Source organism: Castor canadensis, unplaced genomic scaffold (assembly GCF_047511655.1).
Source record: "Castor canadensis unplaced genomic scaffold, mCasCan1.hap1v2 HAP1_SCAFFOLD_114, whole genome shotgun sequence".
NCBI lineage: Eukaryota > Metazoa > Chordata > Mammalia > Rodentia > Castoridae > Castor > Castor canadensis.
Window position 1 is genome coordinate 122,667 of NW_027395343.1, and position 27,520 is coordinate 150,186.

The window sequence follows — 27,520 nt, forward strand, 5'->3', positions numbered from 1 at the left end:
GACTAGAATGGTGGCTCATGCCTGTACTTCTAGCTACTAAATAGGTGGCCATCGGGAGGACTCCAGTTTGAGGCCAACTCAAGCAAAAAATGTGTGAGACCCTCCCCCCCAGCTCAATCAACAGCTAGGCATGATAGTGTAAGCCTCTTATCCCGGCTATTTGGGAAGCACAAATAAGGAGGATCACGGTCCAGGCCAGCCCAGACATAAAGTGAGACCCTATCTCAAAAGTAGCCAAAGCAAAAAGGGCTGTATCATGGCTCAAGTGGCAGAGCACCTGCTTAGCAGGGGCAAGGCCCTGAGCTCAAACCCCAATACCCTTAAAAAAAAAGAAGAAAGAAAAAGAAAGGGAAGGAAGGAAGGAAGGGAGGGAGGGAGGGAGGGAGGAAGGAAGGAAGGGAGTTCTCTAAAGGTGAAAAAAAAGATCCACATTTTCTTCCTTAATGAAACAATTAATACACCTCTGTTTGAAAACTCCTTGTAGTGTGTGTGTGATTTTTGCTTAGAATTTCCCAATACATCTCAAAGTCACTCCTTGGCTCCTTTTCTGTTTTTCTCAACACGATCTCCAAACCAGCGACATCAGAAAGCTAAACTGAAAACTCTCAGCAGGTCTATCTACTCCACAGGAACTCTGGAATGGAGGAGCGGAGGGCACCAGGATAATAAATTCTGTGTTTATGGCAGTACTGGGGATTAAACTGTAGGCCTTGTGCTACTAGGCAAGCAGTCTACCACTTGATACATGCTCCCAGTTCTTGTTGTTTTAGTTTCTTTTTCAGATGGGATCTTATGCGTTTGTCCTGGCCAGCCTCAGACTGAGAGCCTCCTACCTCTGCCTCCCAAGTAGCTGGGATTATAGACATGTATTTTCACACCTGGTCCTAAACTGTGTTTTAACAAGGTGTGACTCTGAGTTTGAGAACCACCGTCTTTTTTTAGGTATAATGGACAAGACGGCACTTTCTCATAAGCATTTCCATTTCACATTATACACTAAAACTGTCACTTGGATACAGCACTTCAGCTTACTTCAGACTAATTTCATATGGATAGCATTAACTTTTACTAAAAAAATATAAATTTGGGGGAAGAGGGAAGACATATAAACATGATACATATGTTTACCATGAAATTGTAAGTGCCCATTTGTAGTTCAGGTCATTATTAACCTTCATGCGCTTTTACAATACGCTTAATATTCTGCAGTCGGTACGTAAATATAAGTTTATGCTAATAGGGAAAAATATCACTTTACTTCAATTACCATACACATTAAATATTCTCAATCAAGTCTACCAACATCTCTTCCCTCTTCTACAAAGTCTTAATCTTCCCCATTCGCCTGTCTCTCAAAAGCAAGGCCTAAGTGCTTGCGGTAACTGCAAAGAGGGTACCATTTACTTCCAGTGTCCTGGATGCTAAAAGATGAATAATTACTGGCCTTTACCTGATAAGACTGCTCTCTTTTGAGCTACTGCTTGCTAATATTTCCATGTGGACATCTGATATGCATCTCAAATTCAATCTATCTAAAACTGAACTCATTATGTTTCCCCGCCCATGTTTAATTATCTCAGTGAATACAACAGCACAGAACTGCCTACGCCAAAAACCAAACATCTTTGACTTCTCCCTCACCTCCAACCCTCCATCAGTCACTAACGAAGTTTGCTTCACTCCCAAAGTAGCTCTTGATCCACCCATTCACTGTAAGGCATGAAATTATAACAACCTTCATCAGCTGATATCTCTCTCCAGATTCCAATCTCATATCACAACCCACACAGCTCTACCTGTACTGAATTATACTTCCTGTAAAGCAACATTCTTTTTCTCTAACTCGTGATAGGATGTTACTGAGCTCTCTTCACTGGGATTATTTATTCTTCATAATCCAGTTGCTGGGGGGGGGGTGCGGTACTGGGGTTTGAACTTAGGGCCTCACACTTGCTAGGCTGGCGCTCTATCACTTGAGCCACTCTGTTAGCCCTCATAATCCAACGGATGCTGCTTTATTCATAAGGCTACCTCTCACCTCCAAGTAATACACAATACCACCACCAAGCACAGTACTTACCACACTGTACAGTAACCATGTGTCTTGGTAGATTTCATGCTCTACCGAGAACATGAAGCAGATCCATTGTTTCACAAGTATAATCCTGGCACCAAGGCAGCAACAGAGTGTGAAATGAAAAGAATCCGACCTACAACATGTCATAAGCTGTGAGAATTTGGGACAATTACTTAAACTCTTCGGTCTATGTTTCCTTATCTGTTAAATGTAGATAGTACTACCTTACAAGACTGTTTATTAAACATGGTATTTGAAATATTTAGCATAGTGCTTGGTACACAGAAATGTTAGCCACTAATATTACTTACTATAGACTCAGACAAAATATCTGCTCAATAAATACACTTCACAAATTACTAAAGACATTTTAATAATGAGAAGCTCATATAATTCATCACATTTCCAAGTCAAGTATATAATTCTATCAGAATGCTTTGATTTCATTTATTCCTCTTGGTTCTACAGTTTGTGTTATAAAGCAGAATGCTCAAAGAGAATGACCTGTGCCGCGCTTTCAGGAACGATTTGTTTATGAAGTTGAATCTGCTCCAAAGCAGGGCTTTCTAGAGAATTAGGAGAGGTGTTACAAACTGAGGCAGTTACATTATACCTTGCTGACTGATAAAAGCTGTAATACTCAAGTCTACTTTCCCCTGAGTTTTCTGGTGTCTTTAGTTTTTGTTTAAATTGAACGACTTTGTAGATCAAAAAAATGATGAAAACACAAGCTAAGATGAAAAAAGCTAGCAAAATGTCAAAAGCCTCATTCAACTTCTCAACTTCTTGAGCACAAATTAGAGATGTTTTCCCTGGCACTGAAGCAGCATCAATAGGTAAAGCACTGTTTTTTTCCAAGTTCAAGTTAACAGAAGAGGTAAGCTGTATTTGCACAGGTAGCACTGCAGTAGACTCTAACGGATTACCAAAGGTATTCTCTTGAAAAAATCTACTGACAGGTGAAGTACGGATTCGATCCCAGAAGGTAACGCTCTCAGTCTCAGTGTTTTCCAAATCTTTCCCACCTGGGGTTACTTTAGGCCAGGCCATCATTAACGCAGTGGTCTTGTGATGAACATGAAGAGATTTTTACAGCCCAAGCTCTGGATACATTTGTCGAAGATGTAATGCAATTTGTTATGTCAGTTCACTTAATATAACGTAATGCTCTGCCACGCATGGATGGGGGATTCTGACAACAGATGTTTAGAGTAATGGCTGAAGATGCTAGCCAGTCTCGAAGGCCCAAAAGTTTGCAGTTACATTCCCAAGGATAAGAATTTGCCTGAAGATGAGTCAATGAAGACAATGGCTTAAGGACCCTTGGATGTAAGTCTGTAAGATTATGAAATGACAGATTAAGGATCTTCAAAGATGCTCCCATGTTTTTCAATGCCGACTATCTAATTTAAGATAAATTAAATTTTTTAACAAGAATTTAAAATTTCCAAATCATTATGATGTAAGACCCAAGGCTTTATTCCTTCCACTAAACCTGCCCCTAACAACATTTTTAATCCTTGCATTTTTCAGAAGGACATACCACAAGTTGACCAATCCTTTAAAATCAAAGGACTGTATTGCTTCAACAGGATTATAAGACAAAGAAAGTCTTTTAAGAGTCTTAAGTATTTCAAAACCATTTGATGGTACTTTTGTTAAATTATTACTTTCTACATACAATCAAGATTTCCCGAGTTGTTGAAAGCCTGGGTCTGAGATCCTCAAAATGTTATTGTCTGATAAATCAAGAATGGAAGAGCAATCATACTAATTAAGACACCCCAAGGATGGTGAGGTGATACTTTCGTGGCTTTCAATACTGAATCGAAACTAGATTAAACACTCCCCTTGGAACAAAAGACAGTTGGAATGTAAACATAAGTTAGGAAGATTTGAAAGTCCCTTCAGTATTCCAGGATTGTACTAATTGAACAAAGGCTTTTGGATGTACATACACAATACTAGAATTATCCAAATACAATGCTAAAAGACAATTAAGCCCCGATAACTCAGTTTCACTCATATGAAATATACTATTTCTAGTCAGCTACAGAAATCCTGGACGTTTGGGACAATTCTTAGGAATATGTGAAAGGCCCAAGTTACACAGTGAATTTGTCTCCCCGTGCAGCGCTGCCAAACAGAGGAACAGCCAAGTAGCTCTTTATGGAATAAAAAATACAAGATAACAAGGGGGGTAGCAAGGTAGAGAAAATCGTAATCCAAAAGGCCCTGTTCTTGGTTTTTCTGTTCCTATCAGAATCGGTTATAAAAAGGGAAAGTAAAACTTTACATCACCAGAAAGTTCCTACAATGAAACTTCTGTAGTCCATTTAAAGTAGGACCAGCCAATCGAATATCATAAATCATACTATTTGCGACAGTATAAAACAATAAGCCTTTGGAATACATTCTAGACCATTTACCCCACTGTCTGACAAAATGATAATTCAAATTTAATGAACTAAAAATGTTTCCTAAATTAAACTATTACAATTCATTAGAACAAAGGTGACAAAGGATGCATGGATGATAATCTTTGGCTATCTATTCCTTTATCAACCTAAAGTCTAATACCAAATAACATTAGTTTATGAAACTACAAACACATTACACAACAATCAAATTCTCTTTAAATTGCAGTTTTTCATAAAACTCAGCTATTTCTCCTTCCAGTCAAGTGTCTGTATTTAAATGAATAATCTTACCAAGAACAGGAAATTCATATTAACACTCGGCTGATTCGAGTAAAGGTTTTCTTTTTAAATCTGAAGAACGACATGGCTAAACTCCATTACTTTCTGTGTCACTGTTGACCTCTAGCCCTACTCCGTCTTTTCCTTTTTTTTTTTTTGAAAGTCACAGTTTGCTCAGGAAACACCACTCTTCACATTGGTTCCTCTCCAGTCAGTGTGTAAAACAACGGTTGCCATGGATACAGGAAACTGAGAGACAGGAAGTAATTTTATCTGTTTCAAAAGTATTGTTAAAATGAAATCTCAGGAACTTCTTTTTCAGAATGCATTTAGAATTCCCCTAGTATACACACCTAAAGTTTTTCCTACAAATCAAAAAATTTTTAAAAACTCTTTAAAAGGATATTTGAAAACATTAATAGATACTCAAAATCTAAATATCAATAGGCTCTAGCCATCAAGAACAGAGAACTTTTGAGTACAAATAGCAAGATAAAATAAGAATATAAGGTACTACAATTTCCAGGAATTTTTAAGTGTCACAAATATTCATTTTGTTTTGAGCGAATATTGGCCACTTTAGCTTTACTGCTTACTCCTTTAAAAAACAACAGGTAAAATCGACAACTTAAACCAGTGAACACAACAGCTATTATATTATCCTCTGTGCTCTTTTTAAAATTTTTCAAAGTATTTTTGGGCATAAAAAATATTGAGTACTACCAGTTAGCACTTAACATATACAGTATGCCTTGGGATTGTGACAGGGCCTATTGCTAGCATAGGTTATCCAAACTTGGGAAGAGTGGGAAAAGTCCTTGAATCATATGCATGAGTTGGAATCTTTTACAACAAAAATGAACCCATGTCTAATGTAATTTTTTATAGCGTTGAATACAAATAGCTTATGTTATGTATTGTTTGAAAGGCTGACTGACTACTTAGGTGTTCTAATTCTGACTTTCACAAATACTATTACTCTCAGGACTGTTGGTGTAGCACAGCTGCAGAGTGTTTGCTTAGCATGCGTGAGGCCCTGGATTCAATCTGCAGTGCCAAAACAAAACGAACAAACAAATAAATAAATGAAAATACTAACACCCTCCGAATAAACTTAAAAGTATGGGGGGGTCATTTATATAATTATATAAACGGTCTCTCTCTCTCTCTCTCTGTAGTACTGGGGTTGAACTCAGGGCCTATACCTTGAGCCACTCCATCAGCATTGTGTGTGTGTGTGTGTGTGTGTGTGTGTGTGTGTGAGAGAGAGAGAGAGAGAGAGAGAGAGAGAGAGAGAGAGAGAGAGGGAGATGGGTTTTTTTGGAGATAGGGTCTCACAGAATACTTGCCCGGGCTGACTTTGAACTGTGATCCTCCTGATCTCTGCGTCCTGAGTAGCTATGATGCCACAGGTGCCCGGCTCTCTCTTTTGTACTAATGCAGCTTTATTTTACATCAAGACAATTTCTTTAGATAATAATAACATGAATTGTTTCCATACTGAGTATGTCATATACCCCAGCCATCCTTCTATGACTACAAAACATCATGGGGGAATACCAGATAGCAGATCTTTATTAAAATGACTTATAAAAGTCTCACTACTGTCCTTTGTGGTTAACTACTACTATTGGTATTTTACGGATAAAGAAACCAGAAAGCAACGAATGACAGAAATGACATTAATCAGAGGTAGGGGCTAGGTTTCTCAAGTTCACTTTGTTTATTATTTTCAGAAATGTACTAAGTGGAATAAAGCATGGTCCAAGCAATCTTCAACTGCATAATACAGCGTAAAGAATTAAGAAAAAGTCAGGGAAAGAGTCCATTAAATTCAAAATAAAATTTAAGGGGGAAAACTAAAATTTTTAGGAAACGATACTAAGGAAAAATGACAAAATAAAATGAATACTGTTTTTCTCAGGTTGTAAGAAATGAGGGAAACTAAAAATGACTGCATCAAAACAACTACTTCTGAACAGTTCTCTGTAAGGCTATATACGACACTATCTAGACAGTAACTCTGAACAATATATTCTAAACAGTAACTGGAAACTATTAATAGACTCAAAACTGTAACTGTAAACAGCACACCAATTTTCAACAGCACACCTTACCAGGTTGATGTGGTAAAAATTCCAATGTCCAGCAAAAGAACGTTTAATTTTGCTGTTCGTCTGGTGGTTTCTGCTCTTAAGATACAAGTGATTACTGCTAGGGAAGACTTCAGAGATCAAAGGGGTAGAAGTACGTAGAGAATTCTGGCACCACTTACTAGTGGCAAAAATGGCACCTGGAGGTTTTGATTAGAACTCGAGTTTGCCAATTTCCTGTTCCCCTGACTGAAACATACATTTCCTTGAGCTTTGCCTAAGTATTGTCACTTCACAGCATCCCATTTCTCATGAGCGTTAAATCCTGCCATGTGTTTTGTTAAATCTTCACATCTTCTCCATCTCCAGTTGGAATTTTGACATTCTGATTTGCAATGTAATAACATACCAAAACAGTTTATCATAACTCTTTAATGATTCCTACTATTCATTACAACTACTGTAGCACTCATTATAACTATTTTTGAACGCTATCTTCACCCACCTAAATGGGCTTTACCCTATTTCTTTGCAGGAAACGGATTCAATGGATTGTTGCTTCCTTGTCCTTGTGATGAACCTTCTTTTATCATGCCTTTGACTTCAAATAATCTCATGTTCCAGGTATCGAAACACACCTACTTCCTTTTCAATTCAGATTCTGCTCTTGTAAGAATGAAATTGTAGAAACAGAAGAAAAATTGCTCTATTGTTGTCTTTTAAATGTTTGTAAATAGCTTAGCTGGGTGATGGTGGTTCACACTTGTATTCCTAGCTAGTCAGGAGACAGAGATCAGGAGGACTGTGGTTCAAGGTCAGCCTGAGCAAATAGTTCGTGAGCCTGAGCAAATAGTTCGTGAGCCCCCATCTTGAAAACACCCCGGGCAAAAGAGGGCCGGCGGAGTGCTTCAAATGGTAGAGGGCCTGCCTAGAAAGCGTGAGGCCCTGAGTTCAAACCCCAGCACTGCAACAAAAACTATGTAGATAAACAGCATCTGCTATTGTTTGTGTAAGTGTCTCCAGAGGCTCGTGTGCTAAAGTATTATCCGCAGCACGCCACTACTGGGACATGGTAGAAACATTTACAAGATGGGGCCTAGGGAAAGCCTGCCCTTGAAAGGAACTGTGAGATGCTGGTCTCTTCCTCTCTCTTTCACTTTGGGCCATCAGGTGAGGGCTTTTTCCACTCTGTGCTACAGCAATACATACTGCCTCTTCACAGGCCCAAAAGCAATAGGGCCACCAACCATAAACTGAAAACTCAAACTGTGAGCCAAAATAAATCTTTGCTGTATATATGTGAGATAAACCTTTGCTATTTTTAAATTCATTCTATCAGATTTTCGGTTATTGTAACAGAAAGCTGACTAATACAGCATGTGTGTATAAATCAATCTTGATTAATTCCCATAAAGAATGATTTACACTATCAGTTGTTGATCTTATGGATCTTAAAAGTTACTTATGAATCCTAAAATCAAGAAAATCAAAACATGAAATGGAATTTACAATTTAAACAATGATAAAATAAACAATTAAAAATCGTAGCTTCTTCAATATAGGGGGCACATTTCAATTAGCATCTCAACATAGAATGCCTATCAACTGTAAGGAAAAATATAGTAACTAGACAGTGGAAAAACTGCATATCAACTTAATCATAATTATCATCATCAATGAGAAGCAGGTGGATACTTCTGGATGTGATCTCTCAAGAAGGATACATCATTTAAGCAATATTTGAACTAAGTCTGCAAAACTTGAATCTAATCATAAGGAAATGTCAAACATATCCCAAAGGAAGAACAATTCTATTCTCTTGGGGGAAGAGTCAGGCAACAACACAGAGGGCCAAACAGAGACAAGAAAAGAGAACATAATTGTATTCTTTAAAATGGTTAATCACAAGAGAAGTGAAAAGACTGAGATGACACTGCAGAGTAAAGAGGCCACAAAGACACAAATGAAATGTCGAAGGGTGAAACACTTACACACAAATGGTTCAGGTAAGAACACTCTCTCCAGCAGAGGACACATGTGTACGCAAATCATAAAATGAACGTAGCAAAAGTTAACAACAGTTGATTCTGGGTAAAGGTTATATACGGGTGTTTCTGTACCGTTTTTTGAAATGTCTGTGAAAGTTTGAAATCATTTTTAAAGAAAACTATAGTAATATTATTTCTGTACAAAATTTCTTCATGTGCCTTACTGTCAATATGCCAGTTTCTGTTTGAAGGTATGTTTTCAAATAAAAAACAACTGACGTGGTGCTCTTGTAAAAATCACAAAACGGTATCAAAGTCTCTTATTTGCTCAACTGTCAGCAAGAAGATCTTAAGAAATTTTTAGCTACAAAGTTACTGATAAAAATGAAAAGAATGAACTTTATGCAAAAGAAGCCTAAAATTTCTCAACTATACCTGTGACTTTTGAACTTTAAGAACAACGTGAAGCTTTCAAACAATGTCCTGACACTTGAACACTTTCAAGGAATGAAATCCATCATTCTCCCTTGTGTGACTTTACATGAACATTTTTAACTTCTTGATGTCAGTCATTTTAAGAAGATTCTATTTTTACATACACTCTTAAGCAGTACCCGATAACAACATTCTTTCTGGAGAATCATCACAGTTCTACACTGCAAAGCATAGTAATTCACAGTTCCTATGAGGTAAGATACTATTATTATACCCATTTCATATGTGAGAAAAATGAGCCACACAGAAATGAAGAGGGAAGCTTTATATCTCACAAGACCCTATTCCATTTCCATATACAAAATTTTTGTTCTAATGTAACTCATGGTACAAAGTAACATTTTCTTGATTGTTCCTAGGAACTTGAGGAAATGAAACTTGAAAACTGAACCATGTGTCTTTAAATTAGCTACTTTAACTTCTGTTTTAATCACCTCCCTAAGAACAAAAATCCTATACATGATGGAAAATAATAATAAAAAAAATTCTAATATTTGCTGATTTTGAAAGAATCTAAAACGTAATTCCAGGGCATTGCTCCTAGATGTGAGAAAAGAAACGAGAATGTACCTCAAATGCACAAACATTCAGCAACCATCCCACACAGTTGGAACAGGAGACAAAGACAAAAACCTGCTTTTTTTTTAAATAAGATTCCAGGGTACAACAAATAATCTATCCTAAAGGTGAAGTGGGTAGGCGGGGGGAGTCCTCAATGCATAGTTGGTACACGAGGCACATAACAGCAATTAAAGCTATTGATGCATATTTGTTTTATTAGTATCTTGGGGGCGATGTCAGAAGAGGAAGAGGAGAGTATTTTGGTACTGCTGCATGTTTCCAGGATGCAGTGACTTTGTATTAGAAATGAAACACAAAACGGGTCTGCAAAAGAAGTACATTTGCATCAAAATCACCCGAATAAGCAGGCAATCTCCCTTTCATACTGGTGGCATAAAACTGGATCCTTTCCAAATACCAAGGTGAAATTTCCTTTGCTGTCTCTGTCATCAAACCTCTCTGCTTTCTGTTTTTCCTTACCATGAAAGGCTAAAATACTTGGACCTAAAATGTCCAGCCAGCTTTTTATACTGTAGTAGTCCTCATAAGTAAAACCTTCAGACAACATTCCTTACAAATAATCCTTAAGTGAAAACACTAAACAAAATGACCACAGGAGGAAAACAATTCTGCCCTTGTCTGTGCACAAATTGACTTAAACCACAGATTTAGCTACAACAGAACAACTGGTAACAACATACAAGAAACTCAACTCCCACAAAACAGATTACTTACTAATTTTTATAACTGTTAAATCCTAAGAAACCAGCTCTATTTGTCACTACATGTGCAGAGAATTTCAATGTCCCTATAAGAATGACATCGCCATGCAGCAGAACTAGTCTGATAACACAACAGTAACCTTGGGCACTAACTCAAGAACAAACTTCCTTTGATTAGATGCATGAGTTTTTTCAAATGTAAAACGTATGTATTTTCCATGGAATACAGTGATACAGTAATGTCAACTTGAATAACTAGTATGTCATCAGTGAAACCGACAAACATCTATTGAGCTCTTAACATAAACTGCATAAAAGCAGTTAACACTATGTCAAAGAATATAACTTCCCTGAATTCTCAGCATGAATTATCAACACCAACAACAAACCCATGAAAATATTATGAATCCCATTTTACAGTTAAAGAAAAAGATACAAAGAAGTCAGATAACCTATTCAGAATCAGATAAAAAAAATAATCGATCAACTAATAGGCAAAAGACTTTGTGCCAAGTAAGCTTCCTAAAGTTGAGTAATGGGACAGCAGAACCACTTTAAAAGATAATTCCACCACCGTTGAGTGCTAAGGTTTAGAAATGGTTTAAAACGTCTGCTCTCGATACTTTAAAGCAACTGAGGCCAATAGGAGAAGGGGACCAGGAACTAGAGAAAAGGTTACTTCAAGAAGAACTAACTTAGAAGGTAACACACATGCACAGGAAATCAATGCGAGTCAACTCCCTGTATAGCTATCCTTATCGCAACTAGCAAAAACCCCTGGTCCTTCCTATTATTGCTTATACTTCTCTCTTCAACAAAATTAGAGATAAGGGCAAAAGTTTCTGCCAGGTAGCAATGGGGTAGGGGGGAAGGGGGGGGGGGAAGGGAAGGGGTGGGGGAAGGGGTGAGAAATGACCCAAACATTGTATGCACATATGAATAAAATAAAAGCGCAAAAAGTTTAAAAAAAAAAAAAAAAAGTCTACTCTCAAAGGTTGATGAGCTGTTAAGTTTGGCCCTCAGCAGGGTGATATTGAGAGGTGGTAGAACTTTTAAGAGGTGGGGGTATAATGGAAGGTGATGAGATCATTGGGGTACTGCCCTTGGAACAGATCAATGTAGTTCTCCTGGAACCCCAGTTAGTTCCCATAAGCTATAAAACACTATCATGAGTTGAAAACAGAGCAATTCTGATGGGCCAGAGATGTATCTCAGTGGCAGTGCACATGCCTACATTTCACAAGGCACTGGGCTGAACTCTCAACAAACAAACAAACAACAACAACCCCCCCCCCCCACCAACAGCAACCCTGGCCCCTGAATCTGTCTGGGTTATTATCTCACCACATGGTCTCTTCAGCACACAATCCCCGCACTGTGATGCAATGTGCCATGAGGCCCTCACCAGAGGCCAAATAGAGGGAGCCAACAGATTTTGAACCTTCAGCCTCCAAAACTGTCAACTTAAAGTCTCTCTGCCTTACAAAGGCCTTATATTCAGGTATTTTGGTATGTCAAAGAGAAAATGGACTAAGACAATGAGATACCACTTCACACCTACAAGCATGACTATAGATTACAACAACAACAACAACAATTGGCAAAAGAGAAACTGACACCCTCATACAATGCTGCTGGGATTATCAAATGGTACAGGCACTCTGAAAAAGCCTGGCAGTTCTTCAAAAGGTTAAACACAGTCACCATGACCCATCAACACCACAGAAACACTTACCTAAAAAAAAACCAGGTACACAGATATTCATATAAGATTTTGTTAGTAACTGTGAACAAATATAAACAGCTCAAAAAGGCCCATCATTTGATGAAAGGTTAAACAAAATGTGGTATCTCTCTGTGATGGAGTATTTCTCCTCTCAAAAGGAGAAAGTGCTAATACATGTTTCAACATGCACGAACCTTGAGAACAAGAGGCCAAGACAACGAAGCCAGTCACAAAAGACCACATATTGTACGACTTCATTTATATGAAATGCCCAGGACAGGCAAGTCTGTACATACAGAAAGTAAATTAGAGGTTCCCAGGGGCTGGAGGAAAGGATGAAGTGAAGAGTAACTGCTAAAGAGCATCTAGCTTCTTTTGGGGGGTGATGAAATGTTCGAAAATTTATTGCGGTGATGGTTGCAACTATTCAGATGTACTAAAAACTAGTGAACTGCCTTTCAAGGGTGGGAATTGGTACAGTCAGTGAATTCAACAAAAGTATTACAAGAAAAGTTATCAACAGCTTTCTTTTGTGGATTGCATATAAAAATTTGAGAACTAATTTTTACTCTAGACAAGGTACTAAAATCTTAAGAGTTAAGGATTCACAAATAAAATACCATAAAAGACTCATTCTATTTTAAAAGCTGAAACTAAAATTTTATCCAATCAGAATTCAAGTAAAACAAGTCCATAATTCAGTAACTGTCAACTGCCTCTGCATTCTTCTTAACTACAAACCATACCCAACTGCTCTTCTTTGGAACCTAATTTTGACTTTGATTCTACTAGTCTAAGCATTTAAAAATTATAAAAAGTATACAGTGAATTAGAAAGTTATTAAGTCATACTAAATTTCCAAAAGAAAATCTGATACCCGAAAGACTTTATCATGAGGCAATTTCTCCTAGAAAGCAAGCCATCACACATAAGCGTCCAGCTGTTTTCCTAATCCCTTTTTAAATCTGCCAACTAAAGTTAAATATTTCCCACCAGTGACTTCATTGAATCTAAAGAGAGAAAAAAAGAAGAAAAGTGAAATTCCAAAATTCTTAAAGTGCTTTGTCTCAAAGAACACTTTTTCACATCTGAAATTCTTAGAAATGCATTCATATAAGAGAGGGTCTGAGCCGGACATCAGTAGCTCACAGCTGTACTCCTAGCTACTTGGGAGGTAAAGATAAGGAGGATGGAGGTTCGAAGCCAGCCCGGGTGAATAGTTTGAGAGACCCTATCTTGAAAAAAAAAAAAAAAAAAAATCACAAAACAGGGCTGGTGGAGTGGCTCAAGAGGCACAGTGCTGCCTATCGAGCCTAGCAAGCGTGAGGCACTGAGTTCAAACCCCAAGACCACTAAAATATAGTCACTGACTTCATCTGTGTAAGGAGAGAAAAACTTGCAAGCATCATTAGAGATCATCCAATTAAAAGGTTAAAAACTTCATTTAACAATACTGTTGGATTACCATACTTTACAATGCACTTTATGAATTGGTATTGACTTTGAAATATTAGTTGTTTAATACATCTACGTACAAAAGAAGACCTAAAGTAAGACTAATTAAATATGGTCCTTATAAAAAAATAGAAATTCAGACATGAATGTAACTCTAAAAACGAACACAATACAACCAAGTGAAACTGGAGCCCACACCACTCAAGAGTAAGTATACCACACACTCCTTTCTAGATCCAGATCAACACCTGCCATAGCATTGTCTACTGACAAAATCAGCATCCACATGCATAGAAGCCATATATACCGTCCAGCAACACACAACTGTCAATGCCTAAAAATTGTGTTTACATTTTGATGCTTTAAAGAAACCAATTTTGAAAAAAACACTTCCTCACCTATTATCAGATGGCAGAAGAGAAAGCAAAGCCAAGGCTGAAAGTTTTCTTCTTTCAGGCTGAGTAATGTGGTCCATTCGATCTACCCACATTTCTATCATGTTTCCCAAAAGCTGGTCCATCTGAAAAAGGAGGAGGAGCCATCTCAAAGTATTTGAAATCCATTTACTCATAGGTAAGTACCATCAAAGGCTGAGACTTCCCAAGTGACGGTTAAAGTTCAATTACAGTGACACAAACAATAGAAAACCTGAAATTCCAGCAAACCTTGAACTGTACAGGACTAAACTGACTAAGGCCAAAACTGACTCTAGTTAATCATGAGAGTCAAAGAGACTTACTGAAAACCTGTATGCAGCCAATGAGTGATTTTAGTAACTTCACTTAATAAATCACCAATGAATGCAGTCTTCCCGGTACATTGAAAACGTATGTGTATTTTTCAGAACTGTCAATCTGTACTTAGATTACAGGTTCATTCAGTTGGAATGGCTATTGTTCAATATCCTGTAATTTGTTGGACTGATTTGCTACCACCCTCAAAAGACAGGATAGGTTGCAACCTCAATGAATCATTGCCTATGATGTGTGTATCTGCTACATTAAAAATAAAGTGAGAACAAATCAACATAATGCAGAATTAGTGAGGTGATTAATTTCATGTGTTCATTCGGCTAGTCTAAGGTGCTCATTTCTGTAGTCCAACACGAGGCTCGATATTGCTGTCCAAGTATTCTATAGATGTGATGAACATTTACAATTAAATGACTTCCAGTAAAAGAGATCTTTCTCTCCCCACCCCCTTCCTTCCTACTTTCCTCTTGTCTTTCTCCCTGCAGACACAGAATCTACAGAGTGAACAGATCAAGCGTACTACTCATGTAGATTGAAAGATCTCATGGGTTTGCTTAAAACATTTTTCTACCTGTAGTACCTTTTAAATCTGATCACATACAGTGAACCTTCCATTCCCATTATTTTCTATGCAGTGTACCCACACGTTTTCCAAGAAACGCTTCAGCACATTATTTCTAATAAACAGTCAAGAAAGCAATGAGTATTAGTTCAAGACCATTATTTATACTTGAGTTCCCTGAGCTATGTGCTGCACTGAGATGCCACAGTGAACTCAAAATGTCCCACTTACCTTCCACTCCAACTTAAAAAGATTAAGTTAAAGGATATTGTCGAAAAGAAGGTAACAATACTTCTAGAAAACAAGGACATAAGTAAGGACTAGCTGAGTTCAGTCTCAAGTTTCTTAGAAATGGGTAATTATTACTCAAATTATGCAGCTGTAAACACCTTCTTGCACATTTATAATGGAAGTCATCACCCTAGAATCACACTGACAGTGTGGGAGAACATTTCAGTATCGTACATATGCATTGCTGGCTCTCTCCTGAAATTCCGCTCAATGAGCGTGAAAAATATAAAAAGCAAAATTCTCACAGTGTCTATAAGAAAAAGAAAAACTCCCAAAAGGTAAAGATGGCAACATGGTTTTGGAAGATGGCAGGTGGAAGAAAGAATGGTAAGTGACTAGGAAGAAGAGAAAATTCTGAAGCCAAAGTACCTGTCAAGGGGACTCAATTCAGTGCAAGAAGATCAGGATCTCACTAACTACCCTGCAATCATTGAGCCAGGAAGAAAGGAGGCACAGAGCTCAGAATACACCTGGCTCCAAATTGGTATAAAGGAGAAATCAGAACCTCTTGGTCCTCTTCTCCACTTCTGAAGAGGGCCAAAGGCATAGCATCTGGAAAAATGACATCAAGGGAGCTCTAATTCAACACATCAGGAACAGGGGAAGGAAGCTTAAAGAACAAGTTAAAACCAGATCATTTACAGATGAAAATCTGGAGACACGCTCATGCCACAAGCTCCATTCTGAATTCCAGAACACTGGGTGAGATACTTAACTGTCCATTGTGAATTCATGTTGTGATTTTGCAAAAATTCTTTACTCTTGCCAGGAACTTAACTAGACCATGACTGGCTGAAACTCTGATGAAATATACTTAGAACCTTCAACTTTTAATGTTTCAACTCTTGAGCACCTCTGTGTCCAAACTTTACATCACTAGCAATAATCAACCACCGCGGTTGTGCTGAAATAATAAATGCTGTCTCATTCTAGAAATAAAAATTATTTTAGTTTGCACGGACTCCTGTATTTAAACAGGTATTCCAGACTGTTTATAAACTCTTCAGCCTATCAGAAGATATGTTAAGTTACAAGTTATAATTGATAGAATTTCTACATTGTACAAAATATTTCTTTACAGCACTTAATTGAAATGACTGTTAATAGAAGAATTGATGCTATTAATCGTAGCACTTAGCAAGGTTATTTTTACATTGTTTGTTAATTAGCAGAACTTATGCCTACATTTAATAACCGGCATGACCATCCTTACACAAAACTACAATACAGGCAGTGCTCAGTGGCTCACCCCTATAATCCCAGTTACCTTTTTTTTTTTTTTTTTTGAGGCAGGGATCATGGTTCAAGGCTAGCCCAAGCAAAAGTCAGCCGGACCCCCATCTCAATCAAAAAAAAGCCAAGTGTGGTGACATGCGTCAGTAATTCTAGCAACCTGGGAGGTGGAAGGTAGGAGGATCGCGATCTGAGGATGGCCTTGAGATTAAAAAAAACAAAAAAAACCTTGACACTCTAACTGGAAAATAACTAAACAAAAAAGGACTGGAGGCGTGTTTCAACTGGCAGAGCACCTGACTATTAAGTGGGAGGCCCTGATTTCATTCCACAGTTGTGCAAAAACAGACAAAGAAACAAACAAAAAACTCTCCAGTACACTGAGCCTTGGTATAATGTTCTAGTTGACTTAATATGAATCTAGCAGCAAATGAAGAGAATGATAAAAGGTACACTCAGAGACTAAAAAGTAAGGTAGAGAAGGGAGAACTAAGAGTTCTTTTCGCTTATACTTTGGAGTATGGCCAAGGTAGGGAACGTACTCAGAACTTATCAAACTTTGTTGAATGTGGCATGAAACCACCTGTCCAATCTGGAAGACCAAACGGCTAATCCAGAACAAGAGCGCAGCGGCCTAGAAATTAACACATTTTTGCCACTAGCACCACGCAATATGAACTCAGGAGCAATAAAATAGTGGGAACAGAAGGAAGGGGAAATAGCTTTGGCAGGATTTGAATTTCTCCAGTAGCCTAAAGATGGAGGCATAAAATTATTTCCCTTACATTTCTATTACTGGCTCTCTGTACAAACAAATCATTTGCTAAAATGAAAGAAGAGGACAAGAGCACATTTCATATTCCGAATTAAGGACAGAGCTGATGACCAGCCCAGAGTTGATATCACGGAGGTAGAGTCAGTAAAGATCACGGTGCTTAGATAATACAATGAGGGAATATAACACAAACTAGTGAGGGCAAGGGTCTGAATGGGATGTAAGCGAGTGAGCAGAGAACCAAGACCCTCAAAGGGACACGATCCTTATGCGCCAAGAGATGTTAGAATGGACTGGACATCTGATGAATCTAACTGGTAAGATTAAGCCCCCCCAGGAAGAAGCTTTATTAAAGAAAAAATTTTAAAATTTACAAAGTAAATAATCAAAACCAATTTGAGTTAAAAAGGAGAGAAAAGTCTAAGATTAGGAGAGCAAAGAAAGCAAAAATAAAACATGCGAGGGAGGAAGTTTAGGGCAAAGAACAGTGAGTTAGTAAATGATCTCAGTAGTGATCCTCAAAGTCACTCAAATGTTAAAATCTGTCTGCCTTCAAAGTTATTAAGGCGTGAATGGAGCGGCCCTTATGTAGTACTTGAATTACATGATAAGCCAGGCTAGGCTATTTTAATTGCCCAAGAGGAAATATTATTTCAATACATTATGACATAGTATTTTAAAGCTAACAGTAACCCAAACAGAAATATTAATGGGTAAATTACATTTAAGTCATTTAATAAATAAAGCATTCAGATTTAACCAGACCCAATACTGACATGGACCTACATGGCAATGTATGTTCTATAATTAAAAATGCCTGGGGTCAGGGAGCATGGGTCAACTTGGAAAGCACTTGCCTGGCATGTCCCCGACCCTGAATGCAAGCCACACCACCACCAAAACACAAAAAAGCCTTGTTAGTGTGGTAGACAGCTTTTCTTTGTTTTCAGAGCACACTGGACACATCTCTAACATAGTGCTTACAATATTATGAAACTGCCTTTTAAATTATTTCTGCGCTTAAAAGAGTAGTACGAGCTAGTCAAATCAAGTGTCTCCAGTGGCTAGTGGACAACTGCCTGTTCCAGGACTGGTGGGAGACAGTGAAATGTGTTCCCTGGTGTATTGGGCTCAGAAGTTAGGTTGCTAGGGTTTGAGTACCAACTCCACTATTTAGGACCCATATGAACTTGAGCCAAGTCACTGAATCTCAAATCTCTCTAAATATCTCACATATGAGATGGGAATAAAAACACTAGTATCTCACTGGATTTTTGTAAAGATTTAAAATAATGCATGCAAAGTACATGAAATTTATATTATTGAGTATACTGCTATTACTAGAATCACTCAAAATATCTGCTAAACACAATTGATTAAACTCTTTTAACTATCTAACATCATTGCAGTTAAAATTAATAAATAATGAAAAGAATTCTCCTAGCTATTCGTTAAAACAAAGGAAGGTATCCCTAATTTAAATACTCACGTTCCATAAGAACTATACACATTGTAATCCTGATACATGCTTACTGTGGATTTCCCAGAATTAGTTGTATTTGTTTTGGTAATAAATTGAAAGATTCCATAAATTGTCTCCACTCTAGATAAATCAAATAATATTTTACTTTCTATATCTTATGAATCTTAGCAGATTAATGGACGAAAATATGAAAGCCTATTTGAGTATCATATTCAATATTACAACGATAATCCTAGCACTCCAGAGGCAGGAAGCTTGAGAATTTAAGCCTGGCCTGCGCTACACAGTAAGATCCTGTGTCAAAAAGCAAAAACAAAACAAACAAAAAGATTTTAAAAAGGAAAAAACAAAAGAGAGCAAAAGAGAAAATGGAAGAGGAGGAGGAGGAAGAGGAAGAAGAACAAGAAAGAAAAGAAGATTTGCAACTATGGTTTACAGAATCCTCTTTCTTCTATCCCTACTAACAGGTCAACCTAAATTATGTAAACCCTTAAATGCATCAAAAGAATTTTTGTAAAGACTCATTATTTCATCAACTATTTCTAATTTAAATATATTTTCCCAACCACAGTGTTAAAAGATTTCTTTAAACTTAAACATGTGGATTCTTACCTCCTGATTAAACTTATGTGCCATCTCATTCAGAAGCGAAGAAAAGAAACTAGCATTTTGTAGCAGGACTCGACCGATAACTCCAAGATACGTAGACATCACTTCAGGATACCTCTGTACAATTAAAATACACCACATGTGAAATTGTGTTAAGATACAAGTACAATCTACACTCATATAGTAATAACAGAATTATGAAAACATTCTCCTTCATGTTGCTTCTCTTTAGAAGGAACTGTCAATTGTTTGAGTTCTAGCCAAATTACTAAATACATGTAAGGCGTGGATCATTGGTTCATATATATTTATGTGGATTATATATGGACTGCATGTGTACATAAGCAATAAAGAGAAAGGAAGTGTATGCATCAGTGGCATATTTACATCACTCTAACTACTCCTAACATACATAGTTGCATGGATCTACTTAAGAGCTGATGTAGAAAACAGCCACTGGCCATGGTTGCATACATTCAGTCCACAAGAATACTATATTGCGCCCCCCTCCCCACCCACCCCCACTCCCCTGTACACTCAGCAATCAGGTACTGGAACGAAGTCACTAAGCTTTACCACAAATCACAAGTCTATAAATGCACATGCGTATGAGTAAAAGACATGAGATATAAAAAGGAACTCTATACTTTTGTGTGTGCAGAAGGAAAGTCAAACGTGTACAAGTATCCTAAAAATTTACATAATTTAACATGATCCGAATGGTAAGAAAAGCTTCCTTTTTCACATGTATCAATGAGGAAGAAACTATTTTCCAATGAAGGAAAATAATTAAAAATAGAACCTTAGGAGCTTAAGAGAAAAACTCACCTCTCCTTCCATAATACCACTGAAAACACAGGGTAAAATTGGTTGAAACATTTGTGGGCCTAATACTGGATTGACTTTAAGGGCATTTTCCACAACCTAAAAACCAGAAAGATACACTGGTGATATTCAATACAGCAAGTCATTGCTTCATGTAAAACACGGGTACGAAAGCAGTGTACTAAATTAAGGATGACACAACACACTTAAGAACATACACAAGTTCATAAGGCATGAAAAAATCCTAGCACGGGACACAGTTTTCAAAAATAATGTATTAAGAATTGCAGTGTGATAAAGTATACGATATCTAAATACAGCTAAACAACTTGCACAGAATTATATTTAATCACATGGTGGTAACATGACTAAGCATGCTGCACTATAAACAAATAATCCTTAGAAAATGTTGCACGTATACAAGCAGCGAAAGGCATTTTTAAAGCACCTTTTAATAGGGAGAAGGCAAATTATAACACCAATATTCAGTGTCCAAAAATAAGTCTACAAATAAGTTTATCAATTAATTGAATGAAATGCATATTTATTAAATTATAAATCATAGTTATACAGATTATTAGTCATGTGTATTGACTATGACATAAGAAAAAGTGAAAAAGAGATTATTTTTATATTGGTGAGCTGGTCTCTCTATATAAACAGATGGGTAAGCATGAAATTCAAAGTGCAGTGGGATTTTTCCTTTTGTTGGTTTTTGTTTTATTTTTGTACAGAGTGAAGAATAAAACTGTTGGAAAATGAGGACCCACAAGGCCATTTATCTTATGCTTCCAGACGAAGGGCTTGAGAGGTGGAAAAGAAAACAGACACCATCTGAGAGGACCAAGGGCAGGGTCTAGCCTCAGGATTCCAACAAAACACCCCAGGATTCCCTGTCTACCAGACACAACCATTCCACGTACCGAAAAGCTTGCAGAAACTCCAGTCTCTGCTCATTATGTGACAACAGTGTGCTCCAAACACTAAGACACTCAAAGATGCCTCTCTGAATATCAAAACATTCTCAAGGTGAACAAATAGCACACCTGGTTGGTTGGCAAAAGTCTCTAATTTAGAGCAAGAAGTGAAGGAAATGGCCACCAGGCAAAAAAGGTTAAATATACACAATCTTTGTCTGTGGTCCAAGCACTGTGCTTTGAACCACAGGGACTAAGAGACACAGGTGTCCAAAAAAAAGAAAAAAAAAGAGAGAACTAAGAAGAAAAGATGTAAACATGGAGAACAGGCAGACAGGCTGTAGACTGAGTCTCAGAGGTACATCTCAGCAGACAGTCTATCTGTGGCTGAAAAGTAAGGCCACCTGCTGGTTATTAAAATAAATTTAACTTCACTCCCTCTTGAAACTCCACTAAGATTACAGCACTTGGATTTCTGGGCCAGGACGATACGAAGGGAATTTCAAAAAGACAAAGGGAATGAAAGATGGAAGTGGGAAAGATGTTAAAGAGGGAAGTGACTCATCAGAGAGAGTGAATCCTATGCTGGCAATGGAAAAGCTGGGAAGCAACCAGATTCATCTCATATATCCTCTCCCCATTAAAAAAAAGCATGGGAAATAGCAGAACCATACCCCTTCAAAAAAAGAGAAGGGGAAACTAAAAACAAGGAGAAAATAAAGACTGAAAATAACAAAAGGGGAAGAAAAAAGGAAGACTTGTTAAAAGTATACTTAAGAAACCAATCAAAACCACGTTAAGATTCCACCCCACTCCTGTTAGAATGGCTACCAGCAAGAACATAAACAACAACAAAAGTTGGTGAGGATTGGCGGGGGGAGGAGAGGGGAAGGAACCCTCATACATTGCTGGTGGGAATGTAAATTAGTACAGTCACTCTGGAAAACAGTGTGGAGGCTCCTCAAAAAATTAAAAATAGAACTGCCATATGATCTAACATCATCGAAAGTGATGTTAGTCAGGCTCAGAAGGCCAAAAGCCACATGTTTTCTCTCATATGTGATAGACAGACCTAACACAAATACAGCAACATTATAAAAAACAGGTCTCCCTGAGGGGAGGTCATATACGACAGAGGGAGGGTAAAAGAAAGAAGATAATAAAGTGAATACGGTTGATGTTCTCTCTATACAAAAGTACAGAATTTTTAAACCTATTGAAATCACCATAAGCAGGGGACTAAAAAGTAGAAAGAAAAATAGAGCAGATGAACCAATTCGGGTTATAATACATTTATACACGGATATGTCACAAAGAAACTCCCTGTTATAGCTATATTAAACAAACAAAAATGTCATTTTTTTTTTCCTTTCACAAAATCAAAGAAAAAGAGGGTAGAACAGGTCCTGTCTGGGAGGGCTGGTACCAAAAGGAGGGGGAACATTGTGGGGAAAGGGTGTAGGAGGGTGAATATAGTGCAAATACTGTGTACACATGTATGTAAATGGAAACATGAGACCTGTCGAAACTATTCCAGGAATGGAATAGGGGGAATTAAAGGAGAATGATGGAGGGGCTGAATTCAAGTATGATATATTTGATATATTGTAAGAACATCTGTGAATGCCACAATGTACCCCAAGCACAAAAAGAAAAAAAAAGAAAAAAAATTCTTGCCAGAGGAAACCTGTTATAGGATAGGAAACGCAATAAACACAATGAATTACCAAATTTATTTAGGAGATGATCAGCACTGTTCAACCAATAAAAAAAAAAATGAGATAGGCTCTGGCACCAGTGGCTCACGCCTGTAATCCTAGCTGCTCAGCAGGCAGAGATCAGAAGGATCGAGGTTTGGGCAAATAGTTCGAGAGACCCTATCTTGAAAAAATTCCATCACAAAAAAGGGCTGTTATGGTGGCTCAAGGTGTAGGGTCCGAGTTCAAACCGCAGTACCGCAAAAAGAAAAAAAAGGATGAGATAGGTATATGTGTTATGGTCTCATATACTTTTTGCCCTCCAAATATTATGTGGAAATCTAATCCCTATTATGAGATTAGTAGCAGCTGAGACGAGGTAGAACCTCTAAGAGGTGATTAGGGCTCTTCATGAACGGATTCATCTATTAATATGATTAATAGGTTAATGGGGTTTTTCTGAGAGTGAGTCTAATGTAAAAGCCACATGGCTGGGTCTTTAGAGCTCCCTGTCTCTTGCCATGTGACAGACACCCTGTGTTGTGTAGGGACTCTGCCAGCAAGAAGACCATCACAAGATGTTGCCCCTGTACCTTGACTCAGAAACATGGGCCAAAGAAAACCTTTCCTCTTTATAAGGTACCCAGTTTGTTTCTTAGCAACAGAAAAGACAATGTGTTCTAACCTGTGTATTTTAAGTTTTGTACATATATATCAGAACATACACACACACACACATACACACACACTCACATCCACAATTATGTCTGTAAACTTAGGCAAACATCTACAAAGTCTTCCCCAAACTGTTCTCAGTGTGTGACAGGGTTGGGGGGAGTGCAAACACTCGTGACATATACACTGGGGGATTTATAAGTGGAATCTTTGTGCGGTTCTTAGCATTTTTTCCAATTAAAATTATTTTAACACTGTCCAGATAAATAGTTTTAGCACCTGAGAAATTGGTTTTTTTCAGTATTTGTTTAAACCTCTGCTGACAATAAAATAATCTGGTTCTAAAAAAAATTAAAAGAAATCCAAGTGCTAGGTATTTCCAAATCTTCCCATCTGCACAACTGATCCCTACTCTAAAGGAAGACAAGAGAATTTTCTATAAAGAAACTAAGAGATTACTTGTAAAACTGAAAAGGGCCCATCAATCTCAGACATAATGAATTAAAATAAAATAAGCCACATCAAGGCAAAACATTATAAAATTTCAGAATATTAGGGGTAAGAAAAGCCATAACTTGGAGACTAGGGACTGGGGGCGGGATCAACATGGTTTTGAAAGGGACTTCTACAAAAAAGAAAAAAAGTTAAAGTAACAGACTGCCTGATGTGTCTGAACATACTGAACTGACACATTTGTCACAGAACTCAGTGTATATAAAAATTTTATACCAAAAAGGTAATTGCTATTGCTTTTTCAGTGTTTTGTTTTTTCTTTTTCATTAGCATACATTAATTGTACAAGGGTTTCATTGTGATATTTCCACACACTCACGATGTACTTTGATCAAATTCACCATCTCTATTACTCTTTATCTTCCCTCTCCCTTTTTAAAACAATGGGTTTCATTATTTTATTCACATATGTGAATATGAATGACTTCAATCATAAAACTTAAAAAGTGGGAAGGGGAGTGGAGGAGAGGGGAGGAATCAAGAGCACCTGCCTAGCAAGGATGAGGCTTTGACTTCAAATCCTACTTCCATCAAAAAAAAAAAAATAATAATAATAATTTAAACAGTGGCTCAAAGCTAGAGATCTTGCCTTGTTACTAGTTTTGACATGTTGAATGTGAGATGCCTGTGGGAAATACCTATGGAATAGTTGTGTATTACTTCTCTTAAAATGAAAAAATCCCAGAGTCTATTCATCTCGTTTCTAGCTACCATATATATCCACAGTATACAAATACATGAATTTCATAATAACAATACCAATATTTATAATCACAATAGCATACTAGTAAGCTCAGTTAAATTTCTCTTTTTCTTTTGGTTATACTGCTCTGTTCTATCAGGGATGTACAAGTAAAACACTACATATTAAGTATCTTGAAATATTTTTTTCATAAGCCTGCCATAATAGCATATAGTTAAGTTCAAATGTTATAATCTGACTTATTCTTTAAAAGCTCATTTTCTTTGTCTTTATTATTTTCTCTTAAATATATTGCAATCTTGGGGATTGGACACAGAGGGCAATCAAGAAGCTGGGCAGTGCTCCAAGTGCCTGTGATCCCAGTTACACAGGAGAATGTAAGAACGAGGTTCATCGGTCTTAAGGCGGCCCAGGACAGAAACATTAAGACCCTACCTGAAAAGTAACTAAACGTACAGCTCAAGTGGTAGACTGCCTGCCTACCAAGCACGAGGTCCTGAGTTCGAACCCCACGGACACCAAAAAAAGAAAAGAAAAGAAAACATTAAGTACCGGTCTTTATTTGTACTCTCAAAATCACTCTAAAGCTGTACTTAGAGATCATTCCTTTTTAATAGTAATCCATTGTAGGGTTGAATATGCTACCTAATCAGTTGTTATTAATTTTTTTATCAGCATTGTGTCATGACATATAGAACTTTTTGTACTTTAGTTTGTTCATCCCTTTTCTGAACACACCTGCAATAGGTTGTTTTTTAGTTATTTTACTTTATTTTGGAATTATCATACATTAACAATATAGGGGAATTTCACTGTGATAATTCCACACATGCACAGGATGTACCTTGAACAAGATTGTGTTTTTAAACACCAGCAAAAAAGAGGTATTTTGCTTGTGCCAAACATACAAAAATTTTCTTCATGTAGGTTACACTGCAAAGTATAACCTGGATGCTAAAGTCACAATACCTACGTTTATGTCATAGTTTCAAAACTTACTATCTGTGTGACCTTGGACAAATCACTTACCTCTTTGTCATTTAATTTCTCATCTATAAAAATGGGCAAAAGAACAGGACTATTATATTTATTATGAGTAGTAAATGAGCTCTACACGTTATTAATGAGCTTAAAAACATGTAGCATGTAATAAATGATGGTATTAGTTATTACTATTACCACAGAACAAATTAGACCTTAAAAATATTTGTTGGGATAAATTCAACTACGATAAATTGTAAGAAATCTTTTAAATGTCACAATGAACCTCCAGTCAGTACAAATAAAAATAAAGTATAAAAGAATACCCAACTCCTTGCTTACAAATAAAACCCATCTTTGTGTTGCCAATATATATAGATATATATATGTAGATATCTCCATATAGGTAACTACATACACATATCTATATATTTGTGTTATTGAAAGCCATTCATCACAGCCAATGAAAGGAACTTGGCTTAACAATGAATGTTTGTATGACCATGAGAGAAATGAGAACTTAAAGTAGTATGTATAAGGATGTATACACGAAAATATTTCAAATTAGTGTTGACAATTTAAATTCGAGTATTTTTAGAATACAATTGTATTCATTTAGATAACTTGTTCCAAGTTACAGAATAAAGCAGGGGTTTTTTTTGTTCCAAAACAAAAAAATGGTCCTAAGGCAGGCATACTGATCACTCCATTCAATTTTCCTAACACTGTAATTTCTTTTTTATCTCAAAGAACAAAGAATTTACTTGCAGGAGCTGTCAGGAATTGGTGTAATAGTGACAGTCAGTCAAACATATACTAAGAATGCTATATACCATACTGTATTGCAAAACAGCATCTGAGCAATATTGAAAATGAAAACTATGAGCTAATATTACAAACTATTAAATCACACTAGAATTCGGAGAGCAGGAAAACACCTAAAACTTTGACAATTGTCTCAGCCTTCGAATATAGTCATAAAGCAAAAGGACCATTGCCCTAAAATATTCCTTTATATAAAAGCACAAGAAATTTACTCACAGTAACTAGAATTCCTAGTATTCAACATCCATTGATTAAATAATAAAATCCATTTTCTGAGATATCAATTTGAACATGTGAATGTTTATACAAAAATACTGCCTCAAACACATCAGATCCTCAATTTTTAAACGAAATAGCTGTATCCTGTTAATGATCTACTGCTGGCATGCTTACAGAGAAACTAACTAAATCTGCAAGCCGAGTTAAATGTTACAAATACGTTATTACGTATTTGGATGGTGACCGATCTGTCCTGAATCATTCAACCCAAAAAAGTTAGATACAACTGAGGGAGATACATGACATCACTCTTTTCACTTCAAAGAAAAATGGGAAAAGAAACAGTTTTTTGACACTAAAATTATAAGGATAGGGTATAGTATGTAAGTTTGGAATTTTCCATAATAACTTTCTTCAAAAAAATATTATTGTGAAGAGCAAGAAATAAATATAATTAATTTTACCTAGCTAAATCATCATCAATCATCATCATCATCATCATCATGGGACTTGATTGTGAAAGGATGAATGGGGGAGTGGATCAGCAGAAGGGGGGCGGAAGGAGAGGATACTGGCGGGGTGAAGAAGAGCAAGTGTGTTTTACGTATATACACACACATACGAAAACGGCATAATGAAACACT

General features: G+C 37.0%; 2 protein-coding genes across 9 annotated transcripts in view; both read right to left on the minus strand.

The window, feature by feature from the left end:
* The window catches only part of LOC109676084 (importin-11), a gene marked incomplete at its 5' end in the record, with an annotated part of 132,332 nt that overhangs the window by 44,585 nt on the left and 60,227 nt on the right, over positions 1-27,520 (minus strand). For 4 of the 8 annotated variants that reach the window (XM_074064585.1, XM_074064586.1, XM_074064584.1 and 1 more), the window contains 3 exon segments: positions 14,215-14,336; positions 19,525-19,638; positions 20,350-20,445. In XM_074064585.1, coding sequence (XP_073920686.1) covers positions 14,215-14,336; positions 19,525-19,638; positions 20,350-20,445 — 332 coding nt within the window. 8 annotated transcript variants of the gene reach the window in all.
* On the minus strand, positions 2,479-3,144 carry LOC141420312 (leucine-rich repeat-containing protein 70-like). The gene has a single exon (XM_074064590.1). The coding sequence runs from the start codon at positions 3,128-3,130 to the stop codon at positions 2,552-2,554; it is 579 nt and encodes a 192-aa protein (XP_073920691.1). The 5' UTR covers positions 3,131-3,144; the 3' UTR covers positions 2,479-2,551.

What these genes read in the sequence shown, in the direction of transcription:
- LOC141420312 (XM_074064590.1), bottom strand. Translation starts at nt 3,130, where the DNA reads ATGATGGCCTGGCCTAAAGTAACCCCAGGTGGGAAAGATTTGGAAAAC.